General features: G+C 42.3%; 1 protein-coding gene across 4 annotated transcripts in view; it reads left to right on the forward strand.

Moving 5' to 3' along the window:
- The window catches only part of ST6GAL1 (ST6 beta-galactoside alpha-2,6-sialyltransferase 1), a 128,252-nt gene that overhangs the window by 90,105 nt on the left and 19,304 nt on the right, over nucleotides 1-18,843 (forward strand). For 3 of the 4 annotated variants that reach the window (XM_044002103.1, XM_044002104.1, XM_044002106.1), the window contains 2 exons: nucleotides 8,196-8,840; nucleotides 16,638-16,735. In XM_044002103.1, coding sequence (XP_043858038.1) covers nucleotides 8,196-8,840; nucleotides 16,638-16,735 — 743 coding nt within the window. Of the gene's footprint in view, nucleotides 1-4,396; nucleotides 4,599-8,195; nucleotides 8,841-16,637; nucleotides 16,736-18,843 lie in introns of those variants that run through there. The other variant, XM_044002105.1, reaches the window with a different exon arrangement.

Raw genomic sequence — 18,843 nt, forward strand, 5'->3', positions numbered from 1 at the left:
ATCCAGATACTATGGATTTCTCATTCACTTGTTTTGTTTTGTTTTGTTTTGTCTGGGTTCAGGGGAGGTTGAATCTCATTAGATCCGTTGTCTTGCCTCTTCTGGAATCTTGCATGACTGCAATCTGTACAGAGAATTCACCTTGCTCGGTGTTTGAGTATTTCTTACCTCTTTTCCACTGTCATGTGAGGCACCTCAGTGTTTAACCTCCCATCTCCTTCCTCTGCATGTTTTAGCAACTAGTTCGTACTCTATAACTGACATTCTTGACTGATGAGTCTCCCTGTTTATTAAGGAGATCTAAATGTTTGCTGGCTGAGGTGGTTACAAGGTTTTTGTTTTCTTTCTTTTCTTTTTTTTTTGGTCTGGGTTCTTGCTATGGATAGTTTTACCTCAATGAAACTTTCCTGGCAAATCTTTATATTTACTTTTGTCCATTTCCTGCTTTGGGGCAGCACCAAGGTGTTCCAGCAAGTCAGATCAGAGATACTATCATTACATAAACAGTGCCAGGATTCCTCTTCATTTGACTTTGTCCTTTGTTCTCATCGACTGAAGATCTAAATGCATACAGAGAAATCGCAGGATCAAAGGAGCTGGAAGGGAACTTAGAGGCCAGATCTGTTTGCTTGGGTTTGTCCAAACCAAGATGATGCCTTTGAAGGGACCTTGGGCTCCATGACAAAGGCAACGTGGTCACCTTGTTCATCTGTCTTATGGAGGAAACCCCTCTCTGTAGCTGCAAGTCCTTTTACATTTTCATTCAGAGCAAGAATAGTAAAGTCGATGCTGCTCAGTTTCTCCAGAAGGATGGCAACTCATTGGGCAGTGGTCAAGACTTGTCCCATTTAGCCACCAAGAGTTAAGTGATGCTTTGTAGATGGAAACTCATCTGTTCTTAGCCCCCTTTGTCCCTTCTCCCTCATTTCAGACTCACCAAATCTCAGAGCTGAGAGGGAGCTGAGAAACCACCAGTCCAACCCCCATTCAAAGCAATGCTCTTCTTTATAACATGCCTGATAAAAGGGTTGATGTCTCAGTTAATCGATCAACACCTGTACATACACAAACACACACACACACAAACACATATATCAGAACACAGAAGATACATACAGAATACACAGATGGTAATCTTGAGTTGGAAACACTCAAGCAAGTGTGTGTGTACGTGTATGTGTGTGCACACAGGCATGCTGGGGGATTGGGAATGGGAACACTGTTCTAATGAGGGAGACAGAAGGATGCTAAGGCAGGCAAATAGAGGTGAAATGGATAAAAGGCTGGGTCTAGAGTCAGTTTCCTGGTCTGTAAAATGAGGCAGTTGGACCCCTACTCCCAGCTCCCCCAGCCTAAGTGAGCTTGGGCCATTTGGAATTCCTGCAGCACTTCACTGTCTCATCACTCTGGGCTTTAGCATATCTTGCCTCAAGTTCTTATCTCTCTCTGTCTCTTTACATCTCATATGTCCATGTAGGCTGTGTCTTACAAAAGCTATTTATCTCTGTCACCAAACTTGACCCCTGCTCTTTTTGTGGGCTACAATAACCTGGAATCGAGTGAAGCTCCTTAAGACTGAGAGCCGTATTTGCCTTCTTCCTGTACCTCAGCATTCAGCTAGATGTGGTACAGACTTGGCCTTGACCAGGAAATGGCTGCTCAGGATGCCAACCAAGAGAAGGACCCAGATTTTAGAGTGGGGAGTCAGTGACTTTTCAGAGGGAAGATGCCCTGTGATTCAGCAGCATCTGGTAGGAAGAGGGTTGAATGATACTGAGCCATTAACTATTTAGATGGTTTCCTACAGTGTGTGACCTCTGGTCTCGGAGTCTCTTTGACTTTTGTCCCAGTGCTTTGAAAATAACTATTCCCAGAAATGAAAACAGTGTATGAGATCAGAGCAGTCTTAGGCTGCCCTTATATTGTTCATCTTGTTCCTCTGAAAGATGGGATCATTGATTTAGAACCAGAAGGAGTCTCAGAGACTAGCCAGTCCAACTACCTCATTTACAGATGAGAAAACTGACCCTAGGCACAGCCCTCTATCCATTTAACCTCTATTTGCCTCAGTTTCCTTGTCTGTAAAATGGAATTGATAATAGCACCCATCTCACGGGATTGTTGTGAGGAGGATCAAATGAGATAATATATTTGAAGTTTTGCAAACCTGGAAGTTCCCTAAATGCTATTATTAGTTATCATAAACTTGCATTATCATAGCATTTTTATTTTAGTATTTATTTAATTTGATCACTTTTATTTTAATTATTTATATTATTATTATTTCAATACTTTTAGGTTTGCTACTGATAGTAATAATAACACACTTATTTTTCCCAGAGCAAGAGAGGTGAGAGTCCTGCTCACCTCTGCTCTGTTTGGCCTCCGTCTGCAGAATTGTACTGGGCACCATGTTGTTAAGAGAGGCATTCACCCGCTAAAGTGCATTTGAAGGAATATATCATAGTATAATAACCATAGGCTGTGATGCCAAAGGGCCTGGGTTCAAATCCTGTCACTGATGCTTGTTACTACTTTGTGACCTTGAGCAAGTCACAGGCTCCTAGGGCTTTAGGTGTGAAAAGAGAAGACTGACCTAGGTGGCCTCCTTCCAGCTTCCTTCCAGATCTAGGTCTCTGACTCCAGGAGCTGGGTGAAATTCCCTCCTCTGCCATCTACTACCTGTGGGACCTTGGACAAGTCACTTACTCTCGGGGCCTCAGTTTCCTCATATGTAAAATGAGGGACTTGGGTTAGATGACCTCTGAGGCCCCTTCCTCCAATGACCCCAGCTGCTAGTGCCTCTCTCCCCATGATACACTGTATTTATTTCATCTCTATTATATATCCATATGGTCACACCCATTAGCCACACACAGTGATAGGTGAAGGATCGAGGGAAGGCTGTCCAAAGAAGATGCCAGTTTTATGTTTTCCTTACCCTTCAGCTGCTTGTGCTATAGCCTAGATCTGTGCCCAGAGCTGAGTCTTTGTCCCAAGAAAATCCACGATTTCACGTTTGTTTTCCCCACTGATTGTGCTTGGGCCCCCAGGCTGCTGCAGTCCAGGTCACAAAAGTTCAGTGCTTGCTCTCCCTGAGCCCAGGCCCTCACTTTAAGGTCTGTCTTGACTTTCACGCTGTAAAGTGGCTTTTTGGGAGGCAATGTAGCTTAGTGTATAGAGCAGTGGACTGGGAGTCAGAAAGACCAGAGTTCTGTCGTCTTTTCAGATATTTACTGGCTGTGTGTCCTCAGGGACAAGTCACTCTATCACTCTTAGCCTTAGTTTCCTCATCTACAAAATGGCAATAATAGGACTTATTGTGGATAGATTGACTTCCGGATAGAACAGAGACTTCCCTTTCTATTGTTTCTTTTGGGGTTTAGTTTTTTGCTACATGAAGGCACCTCCTCCTACTTCTCTGCAGAGGCAGGGGACCCTGGGTGTGGAACATCGCATAAAATGTTAAGACTGGGGGCAGCTGGGTGGTGCAGGCCCTGGATTCAGGAGGACCTGAGTTCAAATCCAGCCTCAGACACTTGACACTAGCTATGTGACCCTGGGCAAGTCACTTAACCTTTATTGCCCTGCAAAAAACCCCAAACCAAAACAAAAATGTTAAGACTTTTACAGTTGGTTGGTTAGTTTTGCTGAATCATTTGCCCCCTTTTCTGTTCTTTGTTATAACGATGGCAGTCTAGGAGAGGGCAGGATACACTAGGACATGGAGGTGACATAAGAGCAAAAGCTATCAATGTAAATTTATTTAAAAAAACAACAACACCTACGCCACAAAATTTTTGTGAGCCTCCAATGAAATAATATGTACAAAGCGGGGTATGAATTGTATTCAGGATGTTCTTCAAGCACAAGAATTTAAAGTGCATACAAATATTAGCTATTATTATCATTTTTAAGTAGAGCGTGACAGCTCTGCTGTGTGGTTCTTTTGGGGACTCATCAACCCCTCATTCTAAGCTCTGTTGTTTCATCAGGATCTCTTGGATTAAGAAACTCCACCTACCAATGTGGGTTGGCACCTTCTCTGAAAGTTACAGTATTAGTGAGTCACATAGAACATCGAGAGGTTCCGTGACTTGCCTAGGGTCACACAGGCAGCACATGTGAGGGGCAGGACCTGCACCCAGGTTTTCCTAGGTCTGAGGCTGACTCTTCATGTGTCAGTGAGAATGCAGTCTATGTGCTAGCTCTTCCATGTTGCATCAGTCCCCCAGTCCCAGCTGATGGGAGATAAGCCAGATACTAACTCTGTCCCCCTTGAACGATCCAAAGACCAGAGACCCATAGTGAGGGAGAAACCCTGGTGCTGTTAATGTTTAGCCCTCATCTCTGAGTTGGTGAAGGCACCTGTTGCTCCCTCCTGAGCCATCCAGGTCCAGCCCCTTCCACCCCTTCCTAGGGGCAGGGACAGGACAGCTCACAACGGCTCTTTCCCTTTGCAGATACTTTTATGATCTGTGTTAGGACAATGAACTTCAAGCCCAAATGGGGAGGCCATCTGTCTCCAAAGAGAACCCTGCCCATTCCTGAGGATGTGAGCACCTTGCTACTGGTCTGAGGGCATTAACCAATTGCAGGTAATGGGCAGGTGGGATTAGGGTTTGCCAAAAGGAGATGCAGCCTACTCCTTAATTCCGCTTTTAGATCCAGTAGTCTCTTCTGGGCATTCCAGCTCCTGGTTCCTGAGTGGAATCAACTGTTTGGCTTCCTCCTAGAATTTCATGGTTTTATAGTCTTCTTGGGTCTTCCCAGTGGTGGTCCTTTGGGGCACCTTTTTGTTGATAAGATAGCTCTAGAATTCCATAATTCCTTGGGTTGAGATGAAAGGTCCCCTGGAAAGTAGAATTTTGAAGCTTCCTGAGAACCATCTTCTCACTTTCCTTTTTCACTGCTTTATCTCATTTTCCCAAGTGCAAACACACCCAACCATGAGCATCACATACTCATTCAATTTCAAGCCCCCTGATGCAAAGAGGTCTCGACTGAGGGAATATTCAGCCTCCATTTCCCTTTGCTACATTTGTTTGCCTGGCAAACTTTGGGAATTTTGAAACTCCTGTATTATGGGGGTAGTCATGGAAATTTTAGAACTGGGAGGGAATTTGAGAATTTACAGATTTCCAGTCTGTTCTTTTCCCCCACTATTCCATTCTGCCTTCTTTAAATTAGAAATAGAGTTTCCCATCAGCTTCCAAGCAGCAAAGTGAATTCTCTTTCCAGTCTCCCTTTACCTTCCCAGGGCTGGGCAATATTGCTTCTGAAATAAAAGAGAGACAGAGAGCCTGATGTTTACTATAGTGATGTCAACGATGAGAGTATTCTACTGCTATGTGTTTGTATCACATTTCATAGTTTACCCAAAATTTGGATATACATTATCTCGGTTTTTCCTCATGATGTCCCTGTGGGGTAGACAGCCTTATTATGCCTATTTAGGATTAGAGATCATAGCTTTAGCACCAGATGGGACCTAAAAGTCCAGTTATTTTACAGGTGAGGAGACTGAGATGAAGTAATTTTCCCCCAAAGTAATACATGCAGGAAATGGCAGAGCCAGGATTTGTTTTTTGGGTATTTTTTGGTGAGGCAATTAGGGTTAAGTGACTTGCCCAGGGTCACACAGCTAGTAAGTGTTAAGTGTCTGAGACTGGATTTGAATTCAGGTCCTCCTGAATCCAGGGCCAGTGCTTTATCCACTGCAGAGCCAGGATTTGAACCCAGACCGTGGGAATCACAGATTTCTAGAGATCATAGAAGCCACCTACTTCTATCCGTTCATCTTATAGATGAGGAAATAGGTACAGAGGAGTCAGAGGATCCTGGATTTAGAGCTGGAAGCAACCTTAGAGGTTATCTAATCCAACCTCATCATTCAGTCATTCAACTAGCATTTATTAAGAATCTGCTATGTGCTGGGTAGTTGGGTGGTGCCATAGTTTATAGAACACATCCTGGAATCAAGAAGACTAATCTTTCAGAGTTCAAATTAGGCCTTAGACACTTATAAGCTGTATGACCCTGGAGAAGTCACTTATCTGAAAAAACAAGCTGGAGAAGGAAACGGCAAACCACTCCAGTATCTTTGCTAAGAAAATCCTAAAGAGAGTCTCAGAAAAGTGAGGCACAACTGAAATGAATGAACTAAATAACAATGTGCTGGGCACTGTATTAATGGCTGGGGATGCAAAAAAAAAATGCAAAAGACAGTCCCTGTGAGAGACAACACGCAAAAGCTTTGTAAAAATGAGATTCAGACAGGATAAACTGGAGACAATCAGCAGAGAGAAGGAAGGCGCTACAGGGAAGGGGGACTGGGAAAAGTTCATCAGACATTCCCAGTTCAAGGATGGCGCCACTGGAAGAGAGCAGCTTCCCTGAAGGCCCAAGAAGCCCAGTGGTTGCTGCTTAGATTCACCAAGTTTTAGTCGATTGAGTAATATTTCCAAAGGGCGCCATCTTGCAAATCCTGGCTAAAGGTACTAGACACTGTTTGAGTTCAAAGTACTCAAAGGTCTTAACCAGTTGCACAACAAATATGGAGAAAATTGAATGCCATTCCCATTTCCAGGGAGATGGTTCAAGGCCATCCCATTGATTCATTGGTCTCTGCCAGCATTGACAGCAAGAGATTCTCTTTTATTAAAAAAAAGTTTGTTACAATTTACCTTTCCCACTACAGTTCCCCTCTCCTCCTCCTCCTCCTCCCCCCAGAGAGCCATCCCTTCAAACAAGGAAGAAAAGGAAGGGGAAGAACACCAGTTCAATCAAACTAAATATCCCATCAACCAGGCCTGGCATTTTGCATTGTGTTCCACATCCAAAGTCTCCCACCTATACAAAAGCAAGAGGGAAGTGCCTTCTTAGAAAGTTATTCTATTTACCAGAACTTTTGAAGAACTAGCCTTGCTTTCTGGAGTCTGTGCCCTTACCTTTATAAGGGCCTATTTCTAGGCTCCTGGTTTCCAAAGGACTTCGTTGGCCATAGCATCATAAAAACCATTGATCTAGAGGCAGAAGGGATCTTAGAGAGCCTCCAGGCCAGTGCCTTCATTTCATACATAAGGAAACTGAGGCTCAAGGTCATGGAAGTTACAAATTTCAGAGGTCTTCCCCAAGTCTTCCTGATTCAAAAGCCAGTGCCCCAATAGCTAACCGTGGAATCCTAGAATTTCAGTCCAAAGCCACCTCGTCAGTCATCTAATCCAACTGATAAGTGAACAGGAGTCTGCAGTACTAGAGGTGTCAAATATTAGGCCCACAGGCTACACGCAGAAATAGATGGCAAGGTTCAGTAGCCGCCATGTTTTTTCTTCTTTTAAAAAAATATTGACATCACAGCCATCAAAAATGTTTATATTTTAGTTCTATAGAGATGAACAAAAAGAGGATGGTACACAAGATGGTGAATTCTATTAGTGGAATGTGGTTTTTTTCCCTTTTTCATAAAAGCATCTATTAAATTTAACAAGGTATTCACAAGAGCCAAGAATACAGTATCTATAATGACTACAACAGTGTAAATGAAGACAACCACCACAAAACAATAAAAAATGAATGGTTCAAAATTACAGAGAAAAAATTTGGTCCTAAAGAAGATACCTGGCAAGATACACCCCCCACCCCCAATCCTCTGCAGGCCCACAGGTGTGAGCCATACATATATTGTCAGATTTTTTTGATGTATTAAATTATATTGCTGATTTTTTTTGTCTTGCTTGTTTTTCTTTTCTTTTAAAAAATTCTTTGTCATAAGGGATGGCCCTCTGAGAAGAGAGAGGGAGGAAAAGATGGGTAGGGGGTAGCCTAGGCAAGCTATAAACAAAAGATATCAGTAAAATATATTTGACAAAACAAAGTGATAACAGAATCACCCTGGCTGGTTGATTTGGTCTGTATCCCCTTCTAAATTTATTTTTGTTTTGTTTTATTTTCTGTGTAGTTTTAAGGTTTTTATTGATGTCCTCATTTCTTTCTTTTTTTAACATCCCCACTAACTCTACCCTTTCCCCTGCCCTACCTCCCCCAGAAGTCTGAGGCTGACATCTTTGGTCATTTCCTCCCTATTACTTTAATAAGGGATGAAAGACCAGTCTGCTGTTTGTTTTGGTGACCACAGAAGGCTTTTGTATGACTGAGAATATCTTTATTATTTTTTTCCCTTCTCCAACTTCTAGGAGTGATTCCTTACCCTGTGCCCAGGGACACTGTATGCTTCAGTATGGTCCCTATCAACTTCCTCAGAAAGATTATGTATGGGCTCTTGGCCTTCTTCCTCTTCCTCACCATCTGTCTGTGGAATGAATCAAAGAAAGGGTACTCTGTTTCCCAGAGATTGGAATCGAAAAACTTCCAGCTGTCCAAGAACCTGCATTTTTTGACTAGGAGGGTGAGTCCGAAGTCCATGTACGCCACAACCATGGCCGACTCTCCAAGGGGAAGCAGCATTCCAAATGGCGCTAGAGAAAAACTGCAGGTTGAGAGGTTCAATGCCAAGGTCTGGGATGCGGACAGCTCCTCCAAGAACCTTCCTCCCCGACTGCAGAAGGTCAGGAAGAACTATTTGCACATGAACAAATATAATGTGACCTTTAAAGGGAAGCGTCAGTCCAAGAAGCTCAGCGTCAATGCCTTGCTTTGTCAGCTTGCGAATCGATTGAAAGTGACCATGATAGAGCAGACGGACTTCCCCTTCAACACCTCCGAATGGGAAAACTCTATGCCTGAGAAGAGTATCAGAGACAGCTTTGGGCAGCTGGGCACATGCGCTGTTGTCTCATCCGCGGGATCCCTGAAGGCTTCATACTTGGGCAAAGAAATAGGTGAGCATTGCATAGAAATGTCGACTGCGTGCATCAGAGTCATTGGCCCTTATGATAATTGACGGAGCAGGGAACCTTGGGCTCTAATCTTGACTCTGCCACTAAGTAGTGTGATCTCAGGCAAGTCACTTGCTTTTTCAGGGCTTTGTTTTCCTAGAGTTGGGATAGATCAGGACTCCTTAAACTTTTCCCACGCATGACCCCTTTTTCCCCTGAGGAATTTTTACTCGGTCCTGGATATATAGGTATGTAAAAATAGGCATACGTAACCTTTTCCTGTTGCCAGATTTGTCATGACTCTCACACTCAGTTACTCGACCCCATATGGGGTCATGACTCACAGTTTAAGAAGATGGGAGATAGCTGAGGTACACTTCAGCCCCCAAACTCTAGGACCCTACTGGAAAACAAAGAAACAAACAACTGAAGCAAAACTGATCTCTAAGCTCTGGCTCTCTGGATAATTCAGTCCTCCTCTTATCTGAATTAAACAAGTCGTACTTATTAAGCAACTACTGTGTACCAAGCACTGAGCTGAGTACTGGGAATACAAAGAAAGGCAAAAAACAGTCCCTGCTCTCAAGGAGCTTACAATCTAACATGAACAACTCTGTCCAGACAAGATATGGAGACAGGATAAATAGAAGCTAATCACAGAGGGAAGGCACTAAAATTAAGTGGGATTGGGAAAGGCTTTTTGAGGAAGGTGAGATTTGAGCTAACTGCCTAGAAAAATCTGTTTGTTTTTCCTGAAAATTTCAGCCATGTAGATCATTGATTTTGACCTAGCCAGAAGGGAGGCCAGGGATTGTCTACTCCAGCCACCTCATTTTACAGATGAGGGAACTGGGGCCAAGTGTTGAAGTGGCTTCAGAGTTAGACAACTCATAAATGTCTGAGGCAGGATTTGAACCCAGGTCTTCCAGTCTAACTCTCCATCTACTAGACTCCATTGCCCTTACTTCATTCTGAAAGAGGCATTTTTCCATTAGTAAGAGGAATGAAACACCCAAGGTCTTCCATGGCAGTGAGAGAATGCATACAAAACAGGGTGTCTGGTTATGTTAAATGCCTTATTTGCAGTGAGTGTGTTTTTCATCACTCATTGCAATGAACCAAGCCAAAGCAAATAGTGAATGGGGGAAATTATGATCTTAGAAGGATGGAGACATGGGGGTAGAGGGGGTGAGGCAAGGCAAGGGAGGTAATAGAGCAGGTGATGATGTCATATGTCTCTTTTTCCTTTCTAAATGGGAAGCCAGGAAAACAACCCTCGTGGCAAATGCAGGAGCACAAAGGAGGGAGAAAAAATGGACCCCCTTTGAGGGTGATGAAATCACCCTGCCCCACCCCTTCCCAAACAGACATTGCTTACAAACAGGAACTGCCAAGATGAGTTAGAAAAATGGATTCTGAAGTTAACATTCATTGGCAAACACAAATATTCCAACCTACAAATAACCCTCTCCCCCAGTGGATTTGCATGTGCAGCTCTGAATTCTGGTTATGGACAATTCGGTTTTTTAAAGGTGTATGTTCAGTCAAAGGAAGTTTTTGACAAGTAGAGAGCAGGAGACTCAGTAAGGAAAACAGAGAAGCAGGGAGGTGTAAATGGGAAATTTCCGATGTGTCTAAAAAACAAAAAAACCTCCTTGATAGGTAGTCATGTTTTCACAGAGAAGTCTCTTTCTCTGTTTCTTTGTTTATGGAAACATTCATGGACTGTCAACTTCCTAATTAAAATGAAGAAAAAATTTTAATTTACGTGGCAGCCATAACAATGCCCCATTTGCTGCCCTCAGATGTCTTTTATTTTTTTTCTGTGTGCTTTAGTGGTTGATCAATTGTCTTTTTTTCATTAATACCATGACTCAATAACTTGATCTCCCCCTCCCCCCCACAAGTAAAAGGCCTCCCTTATAACACAGAACAACCGTCAAGCAAAAGAAATGATCACACTGAAGACATCGGCCAATGTCCATTTCCTGATGTGTGTGTAATCCATCTGTGAAGAGATGAGAAGCAGCCTTCAAGATTTGTTTTGATTTTTTAAATGAATTTTCATCCATTAAAATGCTGTGAAATGCTAATGACCAAGCTTAGCCTCAAAGAAGAGATAGGACAAAGCACCTATACTTGCCTCTTTGCCAAGGTGGGGTTGTATGGTTACGGAGTATAGCATTATCATGTCAGACTTTTTCCGATATTGTTTAGTTTTGCTGAGCTCCCCCTGTATAAAATGGGGGTGTTAGACCAAATGCTCTGTCGGGTCTCTTCCATTTCTAATACTCTATAAAGCAGTGGTTGCTAGTTCTTTGACAAGCTTTGTGTGATTATTAACTAGTTTTTGTGGTTTGGTTGTTTCTGATGGTGGAGGATGGTCTTAGGAGCATAGATTTTAGAACCTGACCTTTGTGCCCATCCAGCCTAAGCCCCTCAATTTTTAGATAAAGAAACTAGGGCACAGAGAAGTTGTTTGTTTAAAGTCACACCCTAGTATTCAGTGGAGGTAGACTTGGAAACTAAGTCTTCCTGGTTTCAAAATCCACACATTGCCTTCCTTCGAGACTCAGCTGAGGTCCCACTTTATGCAGGCAGCCTCTTCTAGTCCAGGCTGCTGCAAGTGCCTCCTCTCTCAGCTTCCCTTCCCTCCACTCTGCATAGATCTTGTCGACCTAGTTATTTACATGTGGCTTCTCCCATTAGACTGTAAGCTTCTTGAGGGAAAGAGACTGTTTTTGTCTCCCCAGCACTTAGCACAGTGCCTGGTACGTAGTCAATGTTTGTTAACTGACCGATCTTCCTTGTCTATCTTCTACTAGGAGGAAGTGTCCTGAGTAGACTGTAGTTTTCCCCCTTAGCCCATCAGTACAGTGAGTTTGCTGATTGTCATCTTGGAAGTCAGGACTAGCCTGGGCCCAAGGCGATGATGTTTAGGACAGGAGGGATAATGGAGAGGACAAGGAGGAGAAGGGAAACATGGTGGTGGCAGGAAGCCACGCTAGTGGTGTTGAGGTTGGTTGGTTTGTCTTTCATTCTCCAAGAGGACCATGACATTGGGGTGATGTTATGACTTGTGCTGAATTGAAGTGAGGGAGGGCTGTGCAGTCACTAGCCTCCCTCTCTCCTCCAGAGCCATCTGGATCCAGTAGGTATACATCAGGACAACTGGAGATGGCCCCAGATGTTTGAGACAATTGGGGTTAAGTGATTTGCCCAGGTCACATAACTATAAGTGTCTGAGGTGAGATTTGAATTCAGGTCCTCCTGACTTCAGGACTGGTACTTTATCTGTTGCAGTGCCACCTAGCTGAATAAGGAGGGGAAGCCCAAATGGAGCAGCCAGGGAGGGCCTCTGTGCTTTGGGCAGGGGGGAGTGGAGGATTGTAGGCCTGGAAAGGGGATGCTGTTGCCTCATTTGGCTTATTGTAACCTTGATGAAGCCACAAGTATGATTAAGGAGCTGTCTGATCCTGGCCGTGGCTCATGACTGCCCCCTATTGGGCAAATAATCTTTATGCCCATGAGTCAGTCAAACAATAACACACAACAGTGCAGGTTACAAAGCCAACTATATCTTGAAGGGTGGAGACACTTGCTGAGAAGTTGGGACTTTTTTTAGAAGGCAGTGGGGAGCCATGAAGCATCATTGAGTAGGGGAATAAAAGTATCAGAATTGTTCCTCAGGAAGCTCCATCAGGCAGTGGTGTCTAGTATGTATTGAAGCAGAGGTCAGAATGTGGGAATCCTCTCCACAAGTGCACTTCTCTGTAACCTACAGTCTTAACAAGCTGCCTGGAGCATTAAAAAGTTAAGTGACTTGCCCAGGGTCACACAGCCAAAAATGGGACTCAAACCTAGGTCTTCTTGGCTCAGCTCTCATGGTCAGCTCTCTGACCATGGCATTATGCCAACTCTCCAGGGAAAAACACAGGATTATTAAAATATTTTAGGTGATTATCACTCTCCGATAAGTGGTCGGTAAAAGTGTGAAAGGGACATTAGAAAGAAAGAATTGACAGGCTATGGTAGGTGGTTTATGTAGTAGATTGGCATCGAGATGACACCATAGTGCATAGAGAGCCAGGAGCTCTGTGACCCTGGGCAAGTCATTTCATCCTGTCTGCCTCAGTTTCCTCATATGTAAAATGAACTGGAGGAGGAAATGGCAAACCACTCCAGTATCTTTGCCAAGAAAACCTGCAAGGGGGCAGCTAGGTGGTGCAGTGGATAAAGCACCAGCCCTGGATTCAGGAGGACCTGAGTTCAAATCCGGGCTCAGACGCTTTATATTTACCAGCTGTGTGACCTTGGGCAAGTCACTTAACCCTCATCGCCTTGCAAAAACCAAACCAAAACAAAAAGAACCACCACCACCACCACCAACAAAAACCCAAGTGGGGTTATGGAGAGTCAGACATGACCAAAAAAATGACTGAACAACAAGTAGATGGTATAATGGTTGTTGCTGGGGAAGAGTTTGTGGTTCAAAGACTTTGCTCTCTTGATGGATGCAGATTGAAGCCTTTATTTCCAAGCACTATACACTGAAACGAGCATAAACTATGATGGTGCAGAGGAAAGAAACCCTGTGTTTGGACTTAGAGGACCTGTGTTCAGATCCTATCCCTATCACTTACTACCTTGTAATTGTGGGCATATCATTTCCTTTCAATGGGCCTCATTTACCTCAACTGTAAAATGTGTGTGTTGCTCAGACAGACTCTAAGCAACACACACATTTTACAGTCAAGGAAGACCCCAAGTGGTGTTTGAATTGAACTCTATAAGAAACAAAGAATTCTAAGAGGCAGAGATGGAGAGATTCCAGGGATGGGGGATAGCTAGTGCAAAGGGATAGTGATGGGAAATGGAGTTGTATATGGGAGGAAGAGCAGGAAGACCACTTTGGCTGAACCACAGATACAAGAAGGGGAATCATGTTGGACAAGGTTGGTTTAAACCCAGTTGTGGAGAGCTTTAATTGCCAAATAAATAGGAACGCAGACCTAGAACTGAAAGAGACCTTGAAAGTTGTCTATACCAACCCCCTTTTTTGAAAATGAAGAAAATGAAACCCAGGAAGGTTTAAGGCTTTGTCCAAGGTCAGAAATGTAGCCAACTGAAGTTAAACTGGGCAGATCCTCTTGTTATTTAGTTACTTCCCCTTCTTTTAGCAAAATAGAATACTTCATCTTGCAAGAGAATTGAAAAACAGGAAGAAACTATTCTGCAAAACTAACCAACATATCAAAAAATATCTCATTATATGCAGTTTTCCACATAAATCCCCTCACACACACACCCATCTCCAGAGACCTATTTCTTCACTGGGGACAAGCTGGTCATTATTGAGTTTGCTATATTCCATTCCCCTTGTCTCATTGATATTATCAATTTCTATTTATACCATTGTTGTCATTGTGTTTATATTGTTAACCTGGTTCTGCTCACTTTACTTTGCCTCCTTTTTTAACATTTAATTTTAATTTTTTCTCAGTTACATGTAAACAAAACTTTTTAACATTCATTTAGAGTTTTTTTTGAGTTCTATATTCATTTTCTCCCTTCCACCTAATCCCCCTTCTTGAGAAGGCAAACAATTTGATATAGATTATACGTGTTCAGTCATTCAGAATATTTCCATATTGGCCAAACACAGACCAAAACCAAACAAATCAAGAATAATAAGGAAAGTGAAAAAAGAATCCTTCAATTTGCATTCAGAATCCATCAGTTCTTTCTCTGGAGGTGGAGAGCATTTTTCATCATAAGTTCTTCAGAATTGTCTTGGATTATTGTTTTGCTGAGAATAGCTAAGTTATTAACAGTTGATTATCATATGATATTGTTGTTACTGTGTACATTCTTCTCCTGGTTCTGCTCATTTCACTTTGCATCAATTCATGTATGTCGTCCCAGGTTTTTCTGAAAGCATTCTGCTCATCATTTCTTAGAACACAAGAATATTCCATCACAATCATACACCACAACTTGTTCAGCCATTCCCCTGTTTATGGGTATCCCCTCAATTTCCAATTCTTTGCCACCACAAAAGAGCTTCATATATGAAGGTTCTTTTTGGGGGGTGGGGCAATGAGGGTTAAGTGACTTGCCCAGGGTCACACAGCTAGTATGTGTCAAGTGTCTGAGGCTGGATTTGAACTCAGGTCCTCCTGAATCCAGGGCCGGTGCTTCATCCACTGTGCCACCTAGCTGCTCCCTAGAAGTAGTAGTATTGTTACTAGATCAAAAGATACACACAATTTTATAGCCTTTTGGGAATAATTCCAAATTGCTCTCCAGAATGGTTAGATCAGTTTAGAACTCGACCACAGTGTATTAGTGTGCCTATTTTTCCATATTTCCTCCATCATTTGTTATTTTTCTTTCCTGTCAGATTAGCCAACCTGATAGATATGAGGTGGTACTTCAGAGTTGTTTTAATTTGCACTTCTCTAATCAATAGTGATTTAGAGCTTTTTAAAAATATGACTATAGATAGTTTTGATTACTTTGCCTGAAAACTGCCTGTTCATATCCTTTGAACATTTTTCAGTTGAGTAATGACTAATAATCTTATAAATTTGGCTCAGTTCTCTATATATTTGAGAAATGAGGCCTTTATCAGAGAAACTATATCTATAAAATTTCCCCCTCAGTTTCTTCCTTTTCTTCCAATCTTGGTTGCATTGATTTTGTTTGTACAAAACCTTTTTAAATTGATGTAATCAGAATTATCCATTTTACATCCCATAATGTTCCCCACCTCTTGTTTAGTCATAAATTCTTCCCACATATATAAATCTGATGTCTATGATCCCTTAATTTGCTTATATCATCGTTTATATCCAAATAATGCATCTATTTTGACCTTATCTTAGTATACAGTGTGAGATGTTGGTCTATACATAATTTCTGCCAAACTGCTTTCCAATTTTCCCACTAATTTTTGTCAAGTAGTGATTTTTTTGTCCCCAAACCTTGGCTCTTTGGGTTTGCCAAATACCAGATTACTGTGGTCATTTACTACTTTACTGTGGTCATTTATTATTGTGTCTCTAATCTATTCTAATGATCTACCACTCTATTTCTTAGACAGTACTAGATTGTTTTGATGATTACCGTTTTGTAATATAGCTTGAGATCTGGTACTGCTAAGCCACCTTCTTTCACACTAAGACACCTTCTTTCACTGCCTTTGTACTTAGGAGTTTTCCCATGTTACTCTCTATTATTCTAATTCACTAATTACTTTTAAATGGTGAGCTCCCTCGATTTTCACTGAATTCAGGGACTTCATTTTAGGGAATAGCTTTCTTAAGAAAAAAAAACCACCAAGAAAGCTAGAAAACTTGTTTTTCAGCTGTGAGATGTTCTAATGAAGAGTCCACCAGTGGCTTTAAGTTTGAGTTCTTCCTTTGCCTCTAGCCAGCAGTCTGACTTTGGATAAATCCCTTAGGCACTCTGGGTCTCAATTTGTTCCTCTGGAAAATATGGAGGTTGGACTAGATGAACCTAGAAGTCCCTTTCAGCTCTAACCCTATGATCCTAAGCCACTTCAATTATTTTGGCCTCCCTCTCCTCATCATGAGGGAGTTGGAGTAGATGGCACCTTTGGTACCTTCTATCATGAACATTCTGTGGTCTTGGGATCCATAGATATCTTTTGTGGTTGTCACAAGGAAGTCAGTCTCTGTCATCTCTCCCCTTCACCCATGGTCTCTATGTTCCTGCTTCTCTTTGTCTGTCTCTTAGCTTATTCAACCATCTCTTCCATCTTCCTGTGATTTACAGACAATCATGATGCCGTCATGAGGTTTAATGGGGCACCCACAAGAAAATTTGAGGCAGATGTAGGACAGAAGACAACCTTTCGCCTGGTCAACTCTCAGGTAAGGCAGTTTGACATGTGAAAAAGAGGGGATCATCATGCTCAGTCTAGGCTGGTGAGTCCATGGTTAATATGTTGATGACATCTCCTCTGAGTGACTTTAATTAAACTTAATCTAGCTTATATAACACTTAGCATTTAATTAGTATTTTTTTAATTCACCCAAGGAGCACTTTTGGGAAAAAATTATTTTGGAACATCATGGATTTTTAAAAAAAGTTAATTCTAGGGGGCAGCTAGGTGGCTAGGTGGTGCAGTGGATAAAGCACCGGCCCTGGATTCAGGAGGACCTGAGTTCAAATCTGACCTCAGACACTTGACACTTACTAGCTGTGTGACCCTGGGCAAGTCACTTAACCCCCATTGCCCCTTAAAAATGGGAATGAAAAGTTAATTCTATTTTTAAGAAATATAAACTTTTTTTTTCTTTTTTTGGTGAGGCAATTGGGGTTAAGTGACTTGCCCAGGGTCACACAGTTAGTAAGTGTCAAGTGTCTGAGGTCGGATTTGAACTCAGGTGCTCCTAAATCCAGGGCTGTTGCTTTATCCACTGCACTACCTAGCTGCCCCCTTTTATTTGTTTTTTGTTTGTTTGTTTTAATTCTGGCAAACAAACAACTGGACAACTCTTTGAGAACAGAGTTTTTGCCTTTCTTTGTATCGCCAGTGTTTAACACATTGCTTGGCTGTAGCTAGGTTCCCAGTACACATTTATTGAATGATTGGATGCTATAGTATGGTGTGCAGGTGAGAGGAGACTTGTACCAATAACTAACATTTATTCAGCCATAAAGGTTTGCAAATAACTTTTATTCACATTATCTAATTTGAGAGCCACAGTGACCTTCTATAGGTCTATTTCTAGCACTTAGACCAGTTCTAAGTTCATAGTAGGTATGTAATAAATGCTTTTTCATTGATTCATTGATTCATTCTTTCAGTGAAGGCACAGGTCCTGCTGTGGGTAGTTCAAAGTCTAGTTAGGGAGAGAAGACTCATAGACAGGAAGCAAGAAAGCTATGAAAAAAAAGATCAATGGTCATAAGAGCTCTGCTGATTGTGGGATTCAGACTCTGTAATAGATCCTCAGAGAAGGAGCTGCCCAGTGAGGGCTGATTGCAGGGAAGGCTTCATGGATGAAGTGAGAATTGGGCTGGACCACCCAAGGCTAGCACCCCAGATCACAAAGCTGAAATAGATTTTGGAGAATCTGAGAATCTATTCGTGTATACTCAGAAAATACTCAGTATTTAAAGAATGGATCCCTTTGGAAGTATGATCTCCCCAGAGCAGGTTAAGCCACATTGTAGAAGGCCTTGAATGCCAATTTAAGGAATTTAGCCTAAAAAACAGAGGCCCCTCAAGGTGTGGGACTATTTTACTTTTGTCTTTGTGTGCCTGGAAACTATTACCGTGCCTGATACAGAGGAGGTGCCTAATAAATGTTTATTGATTGATTGATGCTTCCCATATTTCTTCATTTCCCAGATACTGAAATGTTCTCTTAGCCAAATAGCTGGAAGGGGACCACCAGAAATGAAGCATCCCAGTGTCTGACTCCATGTAACTGGTTTTTAAATAGCCAAGAAAAATGATTTTCTTCCTTCTTTTAAAGGTCTGTCACAGTGGACTGTCTACATCTGTCTCTGATAACTTGTCAAAGTGTTTAGCCATCCTTAACTTCAGAGGGTGCTATCCATCAATTATCCAGCACTGATTAAATGCTAACTGGGGACCAGGCTCCTGGGGATTGAACATGTACAAAGATCACCACCAAGTATTTAGTAAGCACCTACTGTGTGTCAGGCACTGTTAGTCCCTGGGGCTACAAAGACAAAGCAAAACAGGCCCTGTCTGCAAGAAGCTTCCAGTTTTATCTGCATCCTCACTGACTGAGCAGAGGGACATTTTCTTTGCCTACTGGCTCAAGCAAGGCCTCTTTTACCAGTCAGACACATGAGCAGCTTTGGAGCGGGCAGCTTTAGGAGATGGGATCAATTCTAGCAAGGCAAAGAAGGCCTCTGTTCCCATCAGCGAGACAGGCTCATTTCTGAGAAAGCAGTTAGCACAATAGGAAGATGTCCTGTGATTGCTCTCTGGGCTGTGAAT

The sequence above is a fragment of the Dromiciops gliroides genome, chromosome 4, assembly GCF_019393635.1.
Source record: "Dromiciops gliroides isolate mDroGli1 chromosome 4, mDroGli1.pri, whole genome shotgun sequence".
Taxonomy (NCBI): Eukaryota; Metazoa; Chordata; class Mammalia; order Microbiotheria; family Microbiotheriidae; genus Dromiciops; species Dromiciops gliroides.